At 46.3% G+C, this 17,551-nt stretch overlaps 1 protein-coding gene across 1 annotated transcript; it reads right to left on the bottom strand.

The window, feature by feature from the left end:
• Positions 1-1,040: 1,040 nt before the first annotated feature.
• On the bottom strand, positions 1,041-11,608 carry LOC106548529 (PHD finger protein 13). Its single transcript, XM_087726060.1, has 7 exons — positions 11,584-11,608; positions 11,392-11,435; positions 7,172-7,375; positions 6,267-6,359; positions 5,603-6,134; positions 3,690-3,734; positions 1,041-2,738 (listed from the first exon to the last, which is right to left on the bottom strand). Exons 1-7 carry the CDS (start codon positions 11,606-11,608, stop codon positions 2,512-2,514), a joined length of 1,170 nt encoding a protein of 389 aa, XP_087582186.1. The 3' UTR covers positions 1,041-2,511.
• Between the last annotated feature and the right edge of the window lie 5,943 nt (positions 11,609-17,551).

The following is a 17,551-nucleotide window of genomic DNA, read 5'->3' as shown; positions in this document are numbered from 1 at the left end:
CTGAATTGAGAAGATAAGGGCATAAATGCCTCAATTGTTGTTATTTTTTACTGTCTATTATGGCTAACAGTATTTTAATTTTTTTATTATTATTAAGGCAGAGGTTCATTCCATGGCCTTTCTACTCAAGAGATCATGGGATGACTGGAAACTGAACTTTTAACTACAGGAAACCGTGTGGAAGAAAAATCCAGCAGCTAGCTGATATGGTGCAGTGATGTTGCCATCTCTATTTCAACCCTAAGGCTGAACTGATGAGCCTGAGATTCCAAAACTATCTTTAAATCTTAACTATTAATTGGATTATGGAGGTTAACATGCCAAAGAAGTAAACAAATCAAGGATTGCAGAGCTTAGGACATGGCTGGGGAATTCTGGGAGATGAAGTCTGCCAGGTTTAAAGTTGCCAAGGTTGGAGACCCCCTGATCTAGGAAGATCAGCTCTTTAAGAGCATCCTAATTTCCAACTTTACTTTCAATTACACAACTGTAGGTAGTTCCTTATGCCCATTGAGCCTGGCAGTTAGTCCTGAAGGTTGTAAAAAGCAGGTGATTGACCTGATTTTATGGCATTTTCCTTGCAAGAGTCATTAAGCAAAGCCCCAATTGTCCACTGGGCCAGTTTTTCTTGGAAACTAGAAGTAAATGCTAGTTTTCTGGCCAAAAAAAATAAAGTATTGTGTATGCATCTGACCATGGGTCAGTGCAAATGGATACAAATGAGGGCAGTTGCCCAGTGCCCAAAATGTGTTCATGCAACTGCCAGGTTGGGGGCCAGGGGAGTGGATCAGAACCAGGTCATAGTAGTTTTGGGGCAGGCATCTATTGTAACTTTGGTCACTAACTGAACAAGCATAAATTGAGGACAGGGCAGCAAGCAAGATGAAAAAATTGTGAAACAGATGAGAAAATAATTACACTTAAACTAAACTAGGAGAGTATTTGGCAAACTGAAAAATTAGGGCAAGAGCCTTGTGTGCAAATGTAACCCGTTGATAAAAGCAGTGGTTTGATTTGCATTGAACCGAAGCATGAAGAGCTGCTTTAAAAGTATTTTAATCTATACGTATCACTCGGTATATACCCAGTATACAGCATTGTACTGTGCTACCTTACATTTTTATACAGACTAACCGTAAAAATGTAAACACTCAAGGGGAGCAGAGGTACCGGTGGGATCACAAGTTAGGCCTGGATTTTTTTTTGCTCTCAAGCAGTGCGTAGCCTGTTCCAAACCCACTCTAAAATGACTGCAATGTTGTGTGTGCTATCGGGACCAAACTTTCAGATCGAAGCACGGCTGAAGGATGAGATGAAAGAAGGCACATGGGTCAAACCAGAAGAGTCTCGGCGGAGCAGAGGGGGGGGGGGGAGTGGCAAATCACCTCCAAATAACCATTTGCTTGCTGGCTGGCACAATTTCTCCAGCAACAACCAATAATTTGCATAGTACACAGATCTTTGTTTTTTTTTTAAAGAAATCCCCAGATTGCTCTCCCAAGAGCAGCCTGGAGACAAGCAGGACCCAATCTGCTTCTGCCAGGTGCCTCCCCATCCATCTACCTTGGGGGGGGAAAAAGGTCTCCCCCCCTTTTAGCTCCTAAAAAGGCTCTACAGCTATTCGTGTTCTCAGTTCCCCCTCCTCTCCCCAAGTCCCACCTTCCCCTTCAAATGAGACAGTAGTGCAACCGGAAGTCTAGGCTAGGCCAGTGAGTGGAGTAGATAGAGCTAAATATTTTCTAAGCCTCTGCATACCAAGTATGTACAGTTGGGGAGTGTTATCACTCCCTTTCCTGGCCCAATGGCGACCAGCTTGGCTATATAGCATGGCATCTCGCTCGAATGCTGAAAGGGTGGGGAGCTCCGAAGTGGGGTGCCAGCTGTCCTGGGGACAGAACGGAGCTCTCTAAATGGGCTGCAAAAGAGCCCTCTCTAAGCTGTGTGTGTATGTGTGCCCAAGAGGGAAGGGGACTGGGCCCCTTTGAAGTGTGCTTTTGGGAAAGAGATTCGAGGAGCTTCCCCCGACTCATCGTTCCAAGGAGCAAAGAACAAACCACAAAAATGGGGGTGCATAATCCGATCCATTTAAAGCCCGAGCAGCTAGCGTACCACAGAGAAGTCTTGCTTGGGCCCACGACTCCCTTTAGGCTGCTGAGAAAAGGCACCTCTGCGCAAGGGCAGAGAGGCTACTGGCTAACTTAGTGCATTGCCTGCAGATAAATCCCCCCCCCCAAAAAAAAACCCCCACAGTCTCGTGTCTGCCAGGCATTTGTGCATTTGCTGCTCTAGCATAACCCTGAGATCTCAATAGCACCCCAGTCTCTTCCTCTGCCCCAATTTTAACATTTGGAATAAGACACGCGGGTCAAAAAGTCTTGGAAATTTCCAGGGCTGCCTCCGGTCTCTCCTCCTTCCCTAGGGCAGTTCCTGCATTTTGATTGTCTTGGCAGCAAAAACAAAATCCAACTGAAGCTTTGGAGGGCGGCGGCCCTTCGCCCCTCCCGGCTACCGTCAGTCACAGAAGCGCTTGCGGGGGACGGTACGGGCTCTGTTGGACCGGCGGATCTCTTGCTTGGCGTCGCGGCAGCGTTGGCAGATGAAGACCTCGGGCACGTTGGACTTGCGGATCTTGGCGCAGGAGAGGTGTATCCAAGTCGTGCACTCGTTGCATTCGATCATGGGTCGCCCGGCGAAGGGCTTTAGGCAGAAGCAAGTGATGAGGTCCCAAGCGTCGTCTTCTGTGTAAAAAAAAAGAGGGTGAAAAAAAGGTTTTGTGAACGGCATCCTGGCTTGTTTTCCTCAGCTAGCACACCTCAATCAAATATTGGGATTAGTAAAGTGTTTATTCTAAGACTGTTCAGAGCAGTGGTCCCCAACCTTCTGGTTTTGCAAACTGGGGGGGAGGGGAGGATGGTTCCACATGAACAGCGGGCAAGCGCATGCACGCTCCATTGGTGCAAGCTGCTCGAGCAAGTGGAGTTGCATCTGCACACACAACAGCCTGGGGGATTAGGGACCCCTGCCTTAGAGATGGCTGTAAAATTAGCTGTTTTAACTTCCTTTCATTTTCAAACCATTTCCTTTATGCAAAACGCTTGAAATTGTACCTTATGATTCTTGACGAATGTATCTTTTATTTTATATACAGTGAGATATATGCACCAAAGACAAATTCCTTGTGTGTCCAATCACACTTGGCCAATAAAGGATTCTATTCTATTCTAAATGCCACGTCTGTAGTGATTGAATAGAACTTAGAATAACTTTATTGTCACTTTGATTGTACACTAATCAGCATACATTCAAATGAAATTCCATCGTGTACCGCTCTCAAAGGGTCACCACCTCCAATATACACTACATAAACATGACAAAATAAACAAACAAATAAATAAATACAAAATGATGCATGTGCCCACTTATAGGACACAGAGAAACAACAGAGTCTAGTTTGGATGTATACATGTAAATGAGCCTCCAAGGCAGCATTTCTCAACCCTGGCAATTATAAAGACGTGTGTGCCCCAATTCCTAGAATTCCCCAGCAGCACAGCATTCTGGGAATTGAACCCCACTGGTCATAAAAATTGCCTGGATTGAGAATTGTGGCTCTCTGGGCTTATTAAAGAATTCAACCAAAATGCATGTGCTCCCCCTACTGGCAGCTGGCAATACTGCCCTTAACTCACCATCTGTTTTGGCGTCTGAGGCTGCAGTGAATTCTTCAGGCATATCTGCAAGAGGAAGAGAGAGAAATATCAGGTAAAGAAGAGTGTCCACATTATGTTGCTCACTGCCACAGTTTGCACAGCATCCTTCAACCTAAACAGAGTATGTAAAGCCATGTAAAATGGATAAAGCAGCCACTATGCCTTTAATTGGTTTAGTTAAGGAGCCAACCATTCTCAATCAAGAGATTCATCAAACTTCTTGAAGCTTATTGGCTCCTGATGTTGCACCATAAATGTTGCCTAATCTCTCCATGCACAAACTCCACTAACAATGGGGAAATAGCGTCATTTGACACTCCTCAAAAGTAATAGGATTTCTGGAAAAGTGAAGAGATTCCTACAGAGGGGAATGTGATTGGGAAAATATTAGAATGTGCAGAAAAGAAAAGATTTAACATTGACAATCAAAGAACAAACCAATTATTATACTATATAGGAATCATTTTATCAATAGTTAAGAGAATAAATATAAGAATCAAATAAAAGTAGATGAGTAAATATAGAAAACGTATTAATAAGAGTTAGATAAATCAAGAAGAGGATTGTTATAGTATTAGACATTTAATGTATTGGTATTAAGCTAAGAATAGATTAAATAATGAAGATGATTGTAAGTTTTAATTATTGCACTAAACGTTTGTACCCAGACGACAGGATGGATTGTTTGTATTAAAAATAAAATTTATTTTAAAAATAGGATCATTCCCAGGGAGGACTCAAGTCAGATAACTTCCACCAGTTCTCTAAGGCAGACACTCTCAAACCCAGCAACTTTTGAATGGGTAGACTTCAACTCCCAGAATTCCGCAGCCAATTGCACCCTATAACGCAAACAGGGCATCCAAAGTTCAGGCTGTCGGAGAAGCTGTGCGTATCCAAAAGGAAATGAACATCTGTATGGGTTGCCAAGGTCTATTGCAGATCTACAGGAGCAGCTGATCTCTTTAAAGCAAGGCTCTCAAATCTTGGCAACTTTAAGACTTGTGGACTCCCAGAATTCCTCAGCCAGCCAAGCTGGTTGGGGAATTCCGGGGACTTGAAGGCCATAAGTCTTAAAAGTGGCCGAGGGAATTCTGCTTCATGCTGGTTGGGGAACTCTGGGAGTTGGAAGTTCACGTATCTAAAAGTTGCCGAGGTTGGAAAAACCTGCTCTAGAGCAAGAGTCACCAAAACTGGTGGTCCGCGAGAAAACTTTGGTGGCCCGCAATAAAAACCTTTGCATTTTTATATTGCGCTGGACCGCCAGAGCAATTAATCCTGCTCACTGACGGGATGGGGTCCTTCAGGCACTTAGCTTGGCTGCCTGTTTAGTAGCTCCTGCCCCTCCCTCCCTGGGAGTCCAGGCGCTTCACAAAACTTTGGCCTCAGGGGGCCAATCTAGCATCTGGGCTGGCTACAAGGCAAACGTTCATTCTTATGTATTTGAGGTTCCTGGCTGCAATGGACAGCAAAGCTAGGGTTGACCCCGGGCACTTCTCTCTGCTAATAGGCAGCCCAGCTAAGTGCCTGAAGGACCCCATCCCGTCACTAATTCATATTAGTGGTCTGCGGGTTTTAAAATTATGAATTGAATGGTCCCTGAGATCTGAAAGGTTGGTGATCCCTGCTCTAGAGAACGGCTGTGTTAAAGGCCCGTGGCCTAGGTGGATCAAAATTAGCTGCTGTGTCTGGTTAAGGGGGGAGGTCACCCTTGTTGAATTACTTCTAAGACAGGGGTGTCAAACTCGTCACGTCGTTGTCATGTGACGTCTCGTGACTTTTCTCCCCCTTCGCTAAGCTGAGCTTGGGCGTGAGCCGCGCGTGACGCATCCGATCCGCAGACCGCGAGTTTGACAGCCCTGTTCTAAGAGCACCAGCACTTGCAGACTTACCGCTAAGTTGAGGGACGTCTCCTGCCGGTTCTTCTGTGCTTTGCTCCACCGCGCCCCAAGAGGCAGAGGTGGTTCTTTCCTCTTTGCACGTCCCCTGTTCCTCAGTCTTCTCTTCGGTGTAAAGTCCAGGGATACAGTCTTTCTCCGTTTGCTCCAAAAGAGGTCTGGATGGGACCTCTTGGAGACAGGATTGCAGCTCCTTCACTTCCGTGAAAGTCTCGGGCGTTCTCTGTGCATGGTCCTTCGGGGGCATCAAGCCCTTGTCTGTTGCCTGGTTCATGCTGAGTTTCTTTGACGACTGTGACTGTTTCCTCTTCTTGGTTTGCTGGTGCCGACCAGCGCAAAAGCTACTGGCTACGTTGGGGCAGTTCAGCAGCTCTCCTGTCCCCTTGTAGGCTCCGCTCCTGCCTCCTCCATCGTCTGAAAGCACTTGGGAATCACAGGACTGAGCCGATCCCCAACTGTCACTGTCTTGGGTGCTTCCAGTGCTGTTCTGAGGGCTCCTGTTGCCTCGGCATGTCCATGGCTCATTCTGGGGATGGGAGGGGAGAAAAGAAAAGAAAGCTGTGGGATTTGCATTCTGGCAGATGGGAGAGAATGGGAGCGCCCAGCACCCAGGCCAGGAAGGTAGAGAAAGGGCCAAGTGCTCGACAACTGTTCTTACCTCCTTTGGGTAGGGAATGTAACCTGCGTAGGCTAGCACAAAAGTGCAGAATTGATTGAAGTCTTCTACAGTTCTCTGTCTTTTCTGGGGTGGCTGCAAAGACACATGGATTTTACAAGTCTGGATCTCAATATTCCCTTACAATAGTTTAACTTCAGAGCAACCATCAAGTAAACAGTATCCCAATCAAGAAACTGTTGAAGAACTATCAGTAAACAGCCCAACCAAAGTATCCTTAAGACGCCCCGCACTCACACAGACCAACAAGTAACCAGAATATAAACTGAGAGCAGACAGCATTCCTTACTATAACACTGATGTTGTTACTTAGTTTGGGTAATGAAACGTCTACAAGAAAACAACCAATCTCTCATTTCAACTGAGCTACAAATATTCTCCTTTATTGGGTGCTTTTACAGTGTTAACGAACTAGCTGAGCATGAATAATAGAAAGTTTCTATGACATTCCCCAACAAGTGGAATGTCACGAGAACACAGTCAATGCAAGTTGGTTGACAAAACCTAGACTATCCTATTCAGTTCCATAAATCATTGCCCATCATACCCATACAAAAAAAACCTATCATCTTGCCAATATATCCTTGGTCAACACTGTGAGCAAAATACTCTTTAAGGTGGATTGCTTGCTATCGAAATGTAAGCGTCTCCCTCACTCAGAGGCAAGCCACTCAATTGTCCTGCTCAACGTTATTGACAATCAATGCCAGGCTGGAAAAAAATGCGAATGCATCTCAAGCACCAGCTGAGCTTGGTTTGCATGGCAGATTCTGGTGTGGCACCAAGACAAGAAGAGCCCTGATTGGACCCAAAGGATCTGGGCTGGCCTTCTGGATTATCTAGTGGATATCTAAATGCTTTTGGAAAGTTCATCAGCCTGGACTCACCCAGTTCCTTCCACTGTGGCTTCCCAGCTGCAAATATTTCAAGCCTTCTGCCACAAAGATGGGGTGATGTCCACAGCCCTCAATCTTGATAGCCACATCCCCTTTTGTGGTTGCTGTTGTTGTTGTTAGTTGCAAACTTGTGTCCCACCCATCGCGACCCCATGGACAACGTTCCTCCAGGCCTTCCTGTCCTACAGCCCCTTCTCAAACCATTATCTATCTATCTATCTATCTATCTATCTATCTATCTATCTATCTATCATCATCTATCTATCATCTAATCTATCTATCTATCTATCTATCATCTATCTATCTATCTATCTATCTATCATCATCTATCTATCATCTAATCTATCTATCTATCTATCTATCATCTATCTATCTATCTATCTATCTATCTATCTATCTATCTATCTATCTATCTATCTATCTATCTATCTATCTATCTATCATATATGTGGCTACCAATCTCACAAAAAGTGACTCTGGATGGTTTGCCAACAATATTTAATTACACATCAGGTGAAAATGCTTCCTTCTCAGTCCTGAATCTCAATGAATGGCCTTGAGTTTGGACCCTATGAACCCTATTTGCCCAATGCTTAACCTTTGTGTGATTGTATACACTTCCACACCTGTCTTCATTATCTTGCACCCCAAGCTACTGTGCCCCAGAAAGCTGGCTGGGGAAATCTTGGGAGTTGGGAGTCCACCCATCTTAGTTTGAAGTTCCCCAAGTTGAGAAACACTGGTTTAGTTTTACAAACAGGGAAAATCAGTTATTTTAAAGACCAAGCTAAGACATGATGTGGGGATAAAATGCCACAAGGCATTTTATGGCCCAAACATGCTTTCTGCCTCAATGAATACTGTCACTTCCCCGAGGACTAAATACAAGAATAAAAAAATTCTGGTTTTTTTTTTTTTTTTGAGAGTTAGGACATTTAGCCAAGATATTCTAAACAAGGAGAAAATACGTAGGCCACCCAATATCTTATCACAACAGAAAGGACAGTTTAGTCCTGTGGTTTTTCTCCTTTCCAAAACCAAAGAGAAAGGGAGTGAATTCCAGCAGTAAATCTCAGAGCCAGGATCTCCAGGGAAAGGAACTCTCCTGCTATTTAGTGGGGAAGATGATAATAACAATGATAATGGTGTGGAAGTGTGGAGACATTTCCCTGCAGGCATGCAGTCAAAGCAAACAAGTTGGCTTGCCTACAGACAAAAGAAAAGCCGAGAACAGATTCCAGCCAAAACAAGGGAGATTGCTAAATTCTTAATATCCTCCCTCCCCAATTTGAAGAACACCAGGACAGTCTATTATTATTATTATTTTATTTTGCAAAAGCCTGTGCTCAAATTGACCCAATATGTCATTGGATAGTGAGATGGGTGGGCAGCATATACATTTAATCAATAATATTGATGAAATGCCCTGCCAAGCTGGCCCATGGATCCAGCCCCCCAAAATTGAGGAGGAGGCAGGACAGGTATTCTCTAGAGTAAAAGGGGGGGAGGTCCTTTGTTCTTTGCCCCACATCCTAAGAAACTCTAAAAGGTAAAGGTTTCTCTGTCAGTCATGGTGCTCATTGCCCATAGTTGCCCCAAGATATTTTCTGGGGTCATGTGGCCAGCATGGTTATGCACCAAGGGCACATTCTGTTATCTTCCCAGTAAAGTGGTATAGGTACCTATCTATCAACTTGCATTTGTCTGCTTTCGAACTGATAGGTGAGCAGGAGCTGTCTATATCCCCTTCTTTGTGAGATTGGCACAAAGAAGGAGATAAACCTATTCTCCAAAGCATCTGAAGCCAGATCACGAAGCAATGGATGGAAACTAATCAAGAAGAGAAGCAACCTAGAACTAAGGAGAAATTTCCCGACGGTTAGAACAGTTAATCAGTGGAACAGCTTGCTCCATCACTGGAGGTTTTGAAGAAGGGCTTGGACAACCATTTGTCTGAAATGGTGTAGGGGCCTGCTGCCTAAACAGGTATGTGTGTGTGTGGTGTTGGAGTAGAACCAACCTTTTGGACCTCAGGGACCACTAAATTCATAATTCTAAATCCTGCAGACCACTAATATGAATTTTTTAAAAAGATAATAGTATTTAGAGCAATATAAAAACCATGGTTGATGACTCGAAGACCTCCAAGGTCCCTTCCAACTCTGTTATTCTGTATGTTATCCATACTAAGAAATGCCCTTCCTCTTTTAGCTAATTTAAGGGCCACCCATCTGGTTACCCAAAGCGCCTCGGGTTACACATTTAGAGAAGAGAAAGTCATCTGAACGGATCCAAGGCCAGGAATCCAAGGCCAGGAACGGAGATTCCCCCCCCCTTTTTTTTATTAAAAAGAGAAGCTTTCCTGCCAAATCTCAAAACAGGAAGGGGCAGATAAGAAAGGAGAAAACGATCCTCACAACAGACAAGACAGGGCCCTAAATTATGATCCATCTTTTCAGGGATGGAGGGCCACAAGGGTAACCTTGAGACTAAAGGGGCGGGTCAAGAGCCAAGAACTTGGAAATTTCCCCTTCTTTTGGGGGGAGGGGGAATTATCCACATCAAAACTTGGTGGGAGGGGGGCTTTGTCCCATTTCCCCTTCAAAAAGAGGGGTGGGGGAAGAGAAATTGAGGCAAGGTTTTTCTCCCCCACCAAAAAAGAGGGGGGTGGAATTGAGACAAGGTTTTCTTGCCCCTGAAAAGGGTGAAGGGAATTGAGATAAAGTTTCCCCCCCCCAAAAAAAAACAGGGGTGGAATTGAGACAAGGTTTTCTTCTCCCCCACCCCCGAAAACAGAGGAATCCAGACAAGGATTTCTTCCCCTACAAGAAAAGGGGGGGGGGAGAATTGAAATAAGGTTTTCTTCCCCCCCAAAAAGGGTGGAGGGAATTGAGATATAAGTTTTCTCCCCCCAAAAAACAGGGGTGGAATTAAGACAAGGTTTTCTTCTCCCCCACCCCCGAAAAGAGAGGGGGGATTCAGACAAGGATTTCTTCCCCTACGGGGGGGGGGGGGGGAATTGAGATACGGGTTTTCTTCCCCCCCCAAATCGGGTGGAACTGAGACAAGGTTTTTCTCTCCCCCCCTGCAAAAAAGAGGGGTGGAATTGAGATAAAGTTTTCTCCCCCCCCCCAAATGGGATGGAATTGAGACAAGGTTTTTCTCCCCCCCCCTAAAAATGGGGTTGAATTAAGACAAGGCTTTTCTCCCCCCCCCCAAAAAAAATGGGATGGGATTGAGACAAGGTTTTTCTCTCCCGCCCCCCAAAAAAGAGGGGTGGAATTGAGACAAGGTTCCCCCCTCTCAACAGAGGGGGAAAATTGACATAAGGTTTTCTCCTCCACAAAAAATGGGGTGGAATCGAGGTAAGGTTTTCCTCTCCCCCGCTCAAAAGGGGGGAATTTTCTAAGGAGGACGGGGGAGGAACCCTCCCCCCAAATGCCATCCAGTCGTGCCCGTTAAAACGTGAAGGAAGCCAACAAGCTGAGCGCGTGGAGCCGGCGCAAAACACCCTCGTTCCCCTCATCCCCCCCCCCAAAAACGGGGCCACGCGAAGTTTCTCTTTCACACACAGACACACAGCGAGACCCCCCGAAATCCCCTCAAGACGCCGGTCCGGCTCGAGCCAAGGGCAGCGGGAGGAGGGTCGTCGTCGTCGTCCTCCTCCTCCCCCAACCCCTCCACACGCTCCCACCCGGGCGGCGCTTAAGATGGCGCCGCCGCCGCCGCCGCCGTCCTGAGCCAAAGAGCCGGGAGGCACGGAGGCAACTTCGCGGGAGGAAGACGACGGTCTCTCGCTTCGTAGGACCCCCCGCCCCTCCTCGAGGGGGGAATATAAAACCCGGGAAAAAAAGGGTTCCCGGGGTCGGAAAACGCGGGACGGCCGCTGCCAAAAACTCGGCTCCGGAGCCGGGGCGGAGCCGCAGTCGCGCCAAAGACACCCGGGAGCGCCGCCCCCTCCCCGGGAGAAGCGGCTTCACCGCCCCGCTCCGAAGCAACGGAAGGCGGGGGAAGGTCTCTCGGCCACCCCGCCAACCCCCACGACTCGGGAAAGACTCGGCCGGTTGGGGAAAGAGGGAGGGCGGCCAACGGAGCGGATTTCCCCTCTTCTCGGCCGCCCGGTTTGCTCCCCTCACCCTGCCCCGCCGCTGCCCGCCTTTCCCTCTCCCCTCCTTCCCTCCGGATAGGAGTCCGCCGCGCTCGGGACTCACCTCGTCGAAGGCTGGGAAGCCCGGGCTGGGCACGGGGCTGGCACCTGAATGGAGGAGGAGAAGGGGAGGTTAGATCAGGCCGGGAAAGCAGCCGGCGCAACCCCGCGGACGCCGCCGGCGCCTCTCGCCCCGGCAGGCCCTCCCTCCCTTTGCAAAGCGGCCCCTCCGCCCTTTCCTCGCCGCCTCGCCCACCTGCGTCCTCCTCGGAGCTGTTCATCTCCGCTGCCCCTCAAGCCGGCTGGGCTCGGCCGCCCGTCCGCTCCTCTCCGTTCGGCTGCTGCTCCCGCAAAAGCGGGCGGGTGCGGGAAGGATCGGGGCGCGGGGGTGGGCGGCGGGATCGGCAGCGGCGGGACGCGCTTGTCTCTCTTCGTTCCTTCCTTGGTGGGTTGGTTGGTTGGTTGGTTGGTTGTCCAGCGGCGACGCAACGAGGGCTGGCGGGACCGGCTGCTCGCTTGCTTCCCCAACGCCCCTCCGCTTGTAACCGGCGCCGGCTGTTGAGCGCCAACTCCGCCTCCCTCCCTCCCCCGGCCCGGCTCCGCCCATCCAGGACTGGCGCGGGAGGCAGTACCACCTGGGGAGGAAGGGGAAGGGGCGGCGGCGGCAGGCGCGCGGAAGCCGGCGCGGGGGGACGGGAGAACCTGCTCCTCCCGCTTACACCCCCCCCCCGCGCTCACGCCCTTGGATTCGTCCATCAGCTGAAGGGGGTGGGAAGGGGGGGATCTGCCCTCCTCCCCCCCCCCACCCGGACGTCGCGAGCATCGGTGGGTGGGTGGGTGGGTGACGGTGGTGCTGGTTTAGGAGGGGAAGGTGGGCGGCTTTACGCCTGGATGTCCTGGCAAAGGTTTTCCTTCTTTCAGCCTCTCTCCCTCTTTCTTTTTCGGTCTTTTGCTCCTTTCCCTTTTTTTTTCTTTCCTTCTTTCAGGCTCTCCCTCTTTTTTTCTTTCTTGCTCTTTTTTCCTTCCTCTCTTCCCCCCTTTCCTTCTTCTCCTCTCTTTCCTTCCTTCCTTCCTTCCTTCCTTCCTTCCTTCCTTCCTTCCTTCCTTCCTTCCTTCCTTCCTTCCTCTCTTCCTCTTCCCTAGATCAGTGTTTCTCAACCTTAGCAACTTGAAGATGTCCGGACTTCAACTCCCAGAATTCCCCAGCCAGCGAATGCTGGCTGGGGAATTCTGGGAGTTGAAGTCCAGACATCTTCAAGTTGCCAAGGTTGAGAAACACTGCCCTAGATTGTTCTACTCTTGTGCCTAAGGGCATTCGGAGTGTGTAGTAACTGGATAGAGTTTGCCTGCAACACTGCACTTTAGCCACCGTGCCCCTCCCCTCCCCCAGGGCTCGTTTCAGGCATTTCACAGAATAAAAGATCACAGATTAGCAGAGTTGGAAGGGACCTTATAGGTCATCTAGTCCAACCCACTACCCAAGCAGGAGGCCTTTTCTGACAAATGGCAGTCCAATATCTTCTTGAAAGTCTCAAGTGATGAAGTGGCTACAACTTCTGAAGGCAACTTCTGTTCCGTTGAATATAGACTAACAGAGTTGGAAGGGTCTTAGAAACCATCTAGTCCACCCCCAGCCCCAAAGCAGGAGACCCTACACCATTTCTGACAGACGGCAGCCCAGTTTCTTCTTGAAAGCCTCCAGTGATGAAGCTCCCACAACTTCTGAAGGCAACTTCTGTTCCATGGATTGATTGTTCTCACTGTCAGAAAATTTCTCCTCATTTCTAGGTTGAATCTCTCCTTGTTCAGTTTCCATCCGTTATTCCTCGTCTGGCCTTCAGCTGCCTTGGAAAATAGCTTGACTCCCTCCTCTCTGTGGCAGCCCCTCCAATATTGGAAGACTGCTATCATGTCTCCCCTGGTCCTTCTCTTCGCTAGACTAGCCATGCCCAGTTCCTACAACCGTTCTTCCTATGTTTTAGCCTCCAGTCCCCTGATCATCCTGGTTGCTCTTCTCTAAACTCTTTCTAGAGTCTCGACATCCTTTGTACATCGTGGTGACCAAAACTGAATGCCGTATTCCAAGTGTGGCCTTACCAAGGAATTATAAAGTGGCATCAACACTTCACCCGCTCTTGATTCTATCCCTCTGTTTATGCAGCCTAAAACTGTTTTGACTTTTTTGGCAGCTGCTGCCCACGGCTGGCTCCTATTTAAATGATTATCCACTAGGACTCCAAGGTCCCTCTCACAATTACTACTATTGAGCAAGGTACCACATATCAGGCAGAATTGCCATGCTGCGGTTCCCCATCCACTGTGTCCTTGGATGAGATCAAGGAAACAGGTCTTCTCTGTCCCCCTGAGATCTCTTTGTGTTTCCTCTGAATGAAAAGAAAATTTACAACATTTAGGGACAATTTATATTGATATTTTTTCCTGATTGCTTATTTGTACCCTATGACTATCATTAAGTGTTGTACCTTATGATTCTTGATAAATGTATCTTGTCTTTTTATGTAAACTGAGAGCATATGCACCAAAGACAAATTCCTCCTTCTCTTCTTTTCCTATTTTATATTCCAATATTTCTTCTCTTCTCTTTTTTCTTCTCTTCTGTTCCTATTTTGTATTCCAATATTTCTTCTCTTCTCTTCTATTTTATATTCCAATATTTCTCCTCTTCTCTTCCTATTTTATATTCCAATATTTCTTCTCTTCTCTTCCTATTTTATATTCCAATATTTCTCCTCTTCTCTTCTCTTTTTTCTTCTCTTCTGTTCCTATTTTATATTCCAATATTTTTCCTTTTCTCTTCCTATTTTATATTCCAATATTTCTTCTCTTCTCTTTTTTCTTCTCTTCTGTTCCTATTTGATATTCCAATATTTCTTTTCTTCTATTTCTATTTTATATTCCAATATTTCTCCTCTTCTCTTCCTATTTTATATTCCAATATTTCTCCTCTTCTCTTCCTATTTTATATTCCAATATTTCTCCTCTTCCTATTTTATATTCCAATATTTCTCCTCTTCTCTTTTTTCTTCTCTTCTCTTCCTATTTGATATTCCAATATTTCTTTACTTCTATTTCTATTTTATATTCCAGTATTTCTTCTCTTCTAAGTTACGGCACTGAAAAATGCAACTTACAAACATTTTTCACAGTTAGGACCTCCATAGCCTGCCCACGGGGCAAAAGTCACTTCACAAAGAGAAGAATTTTGGGGCTCTGTTGGGGTCGTAAGTCGAGGACTACCTGCATATATCAACTTCACTAGTTAGAAACAGGTCAGGAAATCAACTCCTACCCTCCCCAAGGAGGCCTGAAATTATTATTTTTTTTAAAATTGAGAATGGCTATAATTACAGAACCTTGGAAGTCTGTCTCTGCCGGGCCTCCTCCGTTCTCTCCCGACTCTGGTGAGTTAGGGAGGTGTTTGGACTGCTTACAAAGGCTTATTTGCCCTTGGCGGATTGAAGATAAGTTTCCTCCCTCGTTCCTTTGATAAGAGTTTGCGTATCTCCTTCAAGGTCGACATTTTTTACTCTGTAGTATTGCGTGCCTTTTAGAGAGGTTTTAACAACAACACCAAGAAATCCCTGGATGTATTTTCACTAGGATTTTGAGTAACGGTATTTTTATACGCTGACCAGAGTCCCGATAGAATTGAGTTAATGTATATATTTAGTGAATATTTTAAATGGATAATCATTGGGCCCCCTTCTCACTTATTCTTGGGTCTCCAAATAGCCCGGCTTTCTGTACTCTCTTGTCTTCATGACCCCCCCAAGTTCTTCTCTCGACTTGCACTTATTCAGCATGAGGTATAATTTCCCCACAAGCTTTTGTCTTAAGTATAGCTTATTCACTACAGTACAGCAAATAATGTGCAACTATCTGCGACATAGGGATCCCTTCGGGACATGCATACCCAAAATAAGTGAGAGAAATAGAGGAATAAAATGTCATGGGCATTCCTGAAACGTTGTGGAAGCTTCTCATGGCTGGCACACAACCCTTGTATGGCTACAATTTATTGAAAACTAGCTGATCACCCAGCATTGCCTGGGTATTTATTTATCCTAATCCTGTGTTAGACAGGAAAAACCCTGATTTTATTGAAAATGCTTGGACCAAGTTGGATTTTCCCCTTTACCAGAGGGAGCCCCATGGAAAGTACTGTGAAGCCGTTACCGTGGCAACTCCACTTCGCTGTACAGCAGAAGCCATTTTATGGCACAACAGGCTGTATCTTAACAGAACACCCCCCCAAGGGGTGTTAGGGGTGTATTACCCCCACAGTATTTTTTTCCAGGCTGGTCTTGTTGTATTCGGGTCTTTTCCTGTGTAAGATTGAGATTGTCTTGGCAACGTTTCAGCGTTTCACCAGCCTGAAGATGGCGAGTGAGACCTCGCTGAAACGTTGGCAAGACAATCTCAATCTTACACGGGAAAAGACCCGAATACAACAAGACCAGCATAATTACACCTGTGAAAATCTACCAAAACAAATATATGTATATGTATATGTATATATATGTATATATATGTTGCAACACAACAGCAGCAGCTATGAGGTGACCACGGCTGCCACCTCCTGCACCTCAAAAATAATAAGACCACCCCAAAAAGTGCTTATTTCAGGGGTCAAAAGAAAATAAGACCGTCTTATTTTCGGGGAAACATGGTACATGCTTTGAACTGCTAGGTTGGCAGTGGCTGGGACAAGTAACGGGAGTTCACTCCGTCATGCAGCACTAGTTATTCAAAGTGCCAAACTGCCGACCTTTCTGATTGACAAGCTCAGTGTCTCAGCCACTGAGCCGTCAAAGAAAGGGCATAAAATGGGGCAAAGCTCACTCAACAACTATCTCGCTTCGCAACAGAAATGTTGGGCTCAATTGTGATTGGTCAAGGACTCCCTGTATACAATCAACTCTGGTAGACACCAGCCCCCTTTCCCAGTGTAAAACTACAGTATTTTTCGGAGTATAAGACGCTCCCTAGTTTTTGGAAATGCCTCTGCCAAGCAGCATCCATGGTATTCAGCTGACACCTGGTAACAAGGTCAGCCAATGAATAGGCATAGGAACTAAGTCAGCCAATGAGGGCTATTTGACTGTGAAATTTGCTGTGAGAGCAACAGGGAAACAGGAAGGAGCCTGGCTTAGATGAGAACTGAAAGTGAAACTGCTTGTGTTTTGCTTGTATTTACTGCTACCTTGGAAAACCTGCTTTTGGTACTGTATTGTATATTATTATCATCATCATCATCATCAACACAATTGTATCACAGTGGCCAGTTGTTTCGCTGGATTTGGCATTGGTTACTAGTCAGGCCCCACCCAGGGGCCTAGGACGGCGTAACGTATTTTTGTAATATGCGTGCAGATCCAAGCAGTGCGGCTTTTTGCATTCGACTGATGGTGATTTTGTCAATTTTTAACTGTTTTAAATGTAATCCCAGTGCTTTTGGAATAGCACCCAGTGTGCCGATTACCACTGGAATTACCACTGCTGGTTTGTGCCATAATCGTTGAATTTTGATTTTTAAGTCCTTAGCGATTTTTTCATGTTTCTTCTCGTCAACCCTGCTATCACCTGGTATTGTGACATCTATGATTGTAACCTTATTTTTCTCAACCAGTGATGTCTGGTGTATTATGCACCATTATTTTGTCCGTTTGTATACGAAAATCCCATAAGATCTTCACCATCTGATTTTTGGTGACTTTTTTAGGCTTATGTTCCCACCAGTTTGTTGTTGTTTTAATATTATAATTTTTGCACTAATTCCAGTGGATCATTTGTGCTACTGAATTGTGCTGCAATTTATAATCAGTCTGCCTGATTTTTTTACAGCAGGTGATTATTATTATTATTAATCCTGCTGAATCAGTTATTGTGCTTTCTGAATGTGGTTGCTGCTGCAAATTTTTCAGCACTTACTGCAGCCTGATTCAGCACAGCTGATTGGCGGGTGGATTGGACTGCGGGAATACCCCTAATCAGCTGTTCCAGGCTGCAGGGATAGCCACAATCCATTGCTGCCTCCATGCCTCACGTTTTTGGCCTCTGGTGGGGATGGGTAGGATTTCCATTCGGTGTATAAGACGCACCCAAATTTTCGCCCTCTTTTTGGGGGAGGAAAGGTGCGTCTTATGCTCCAAAAAATACGGTACCCATGCTGTTAAAAAAAGGGAAAAATATGAAATCCAAGA

Source organism: Thamnophis sirtalis, unplaced genomic scaffold (genome assembly GCF_051295495.1).
Source record: "Thamnophis sirtalis isolate CommonGarterSnake01/CBP01778 unplaced genomic scaffold, rThaSir2_p1.2 scaffold_11, whole genome shotgun sequence".
NCBI classification, from domain to species: Eukaryota; Metazoa; Chordata; class Lepidosauria; order Squamata; family Natricidae; genus Thamnophis; species Thamnophis sirtalis.
Note: the sequence above shows the minus strand (reverse complement) of the source record. Positions and strands in the feature narration are given on the sequence as shown.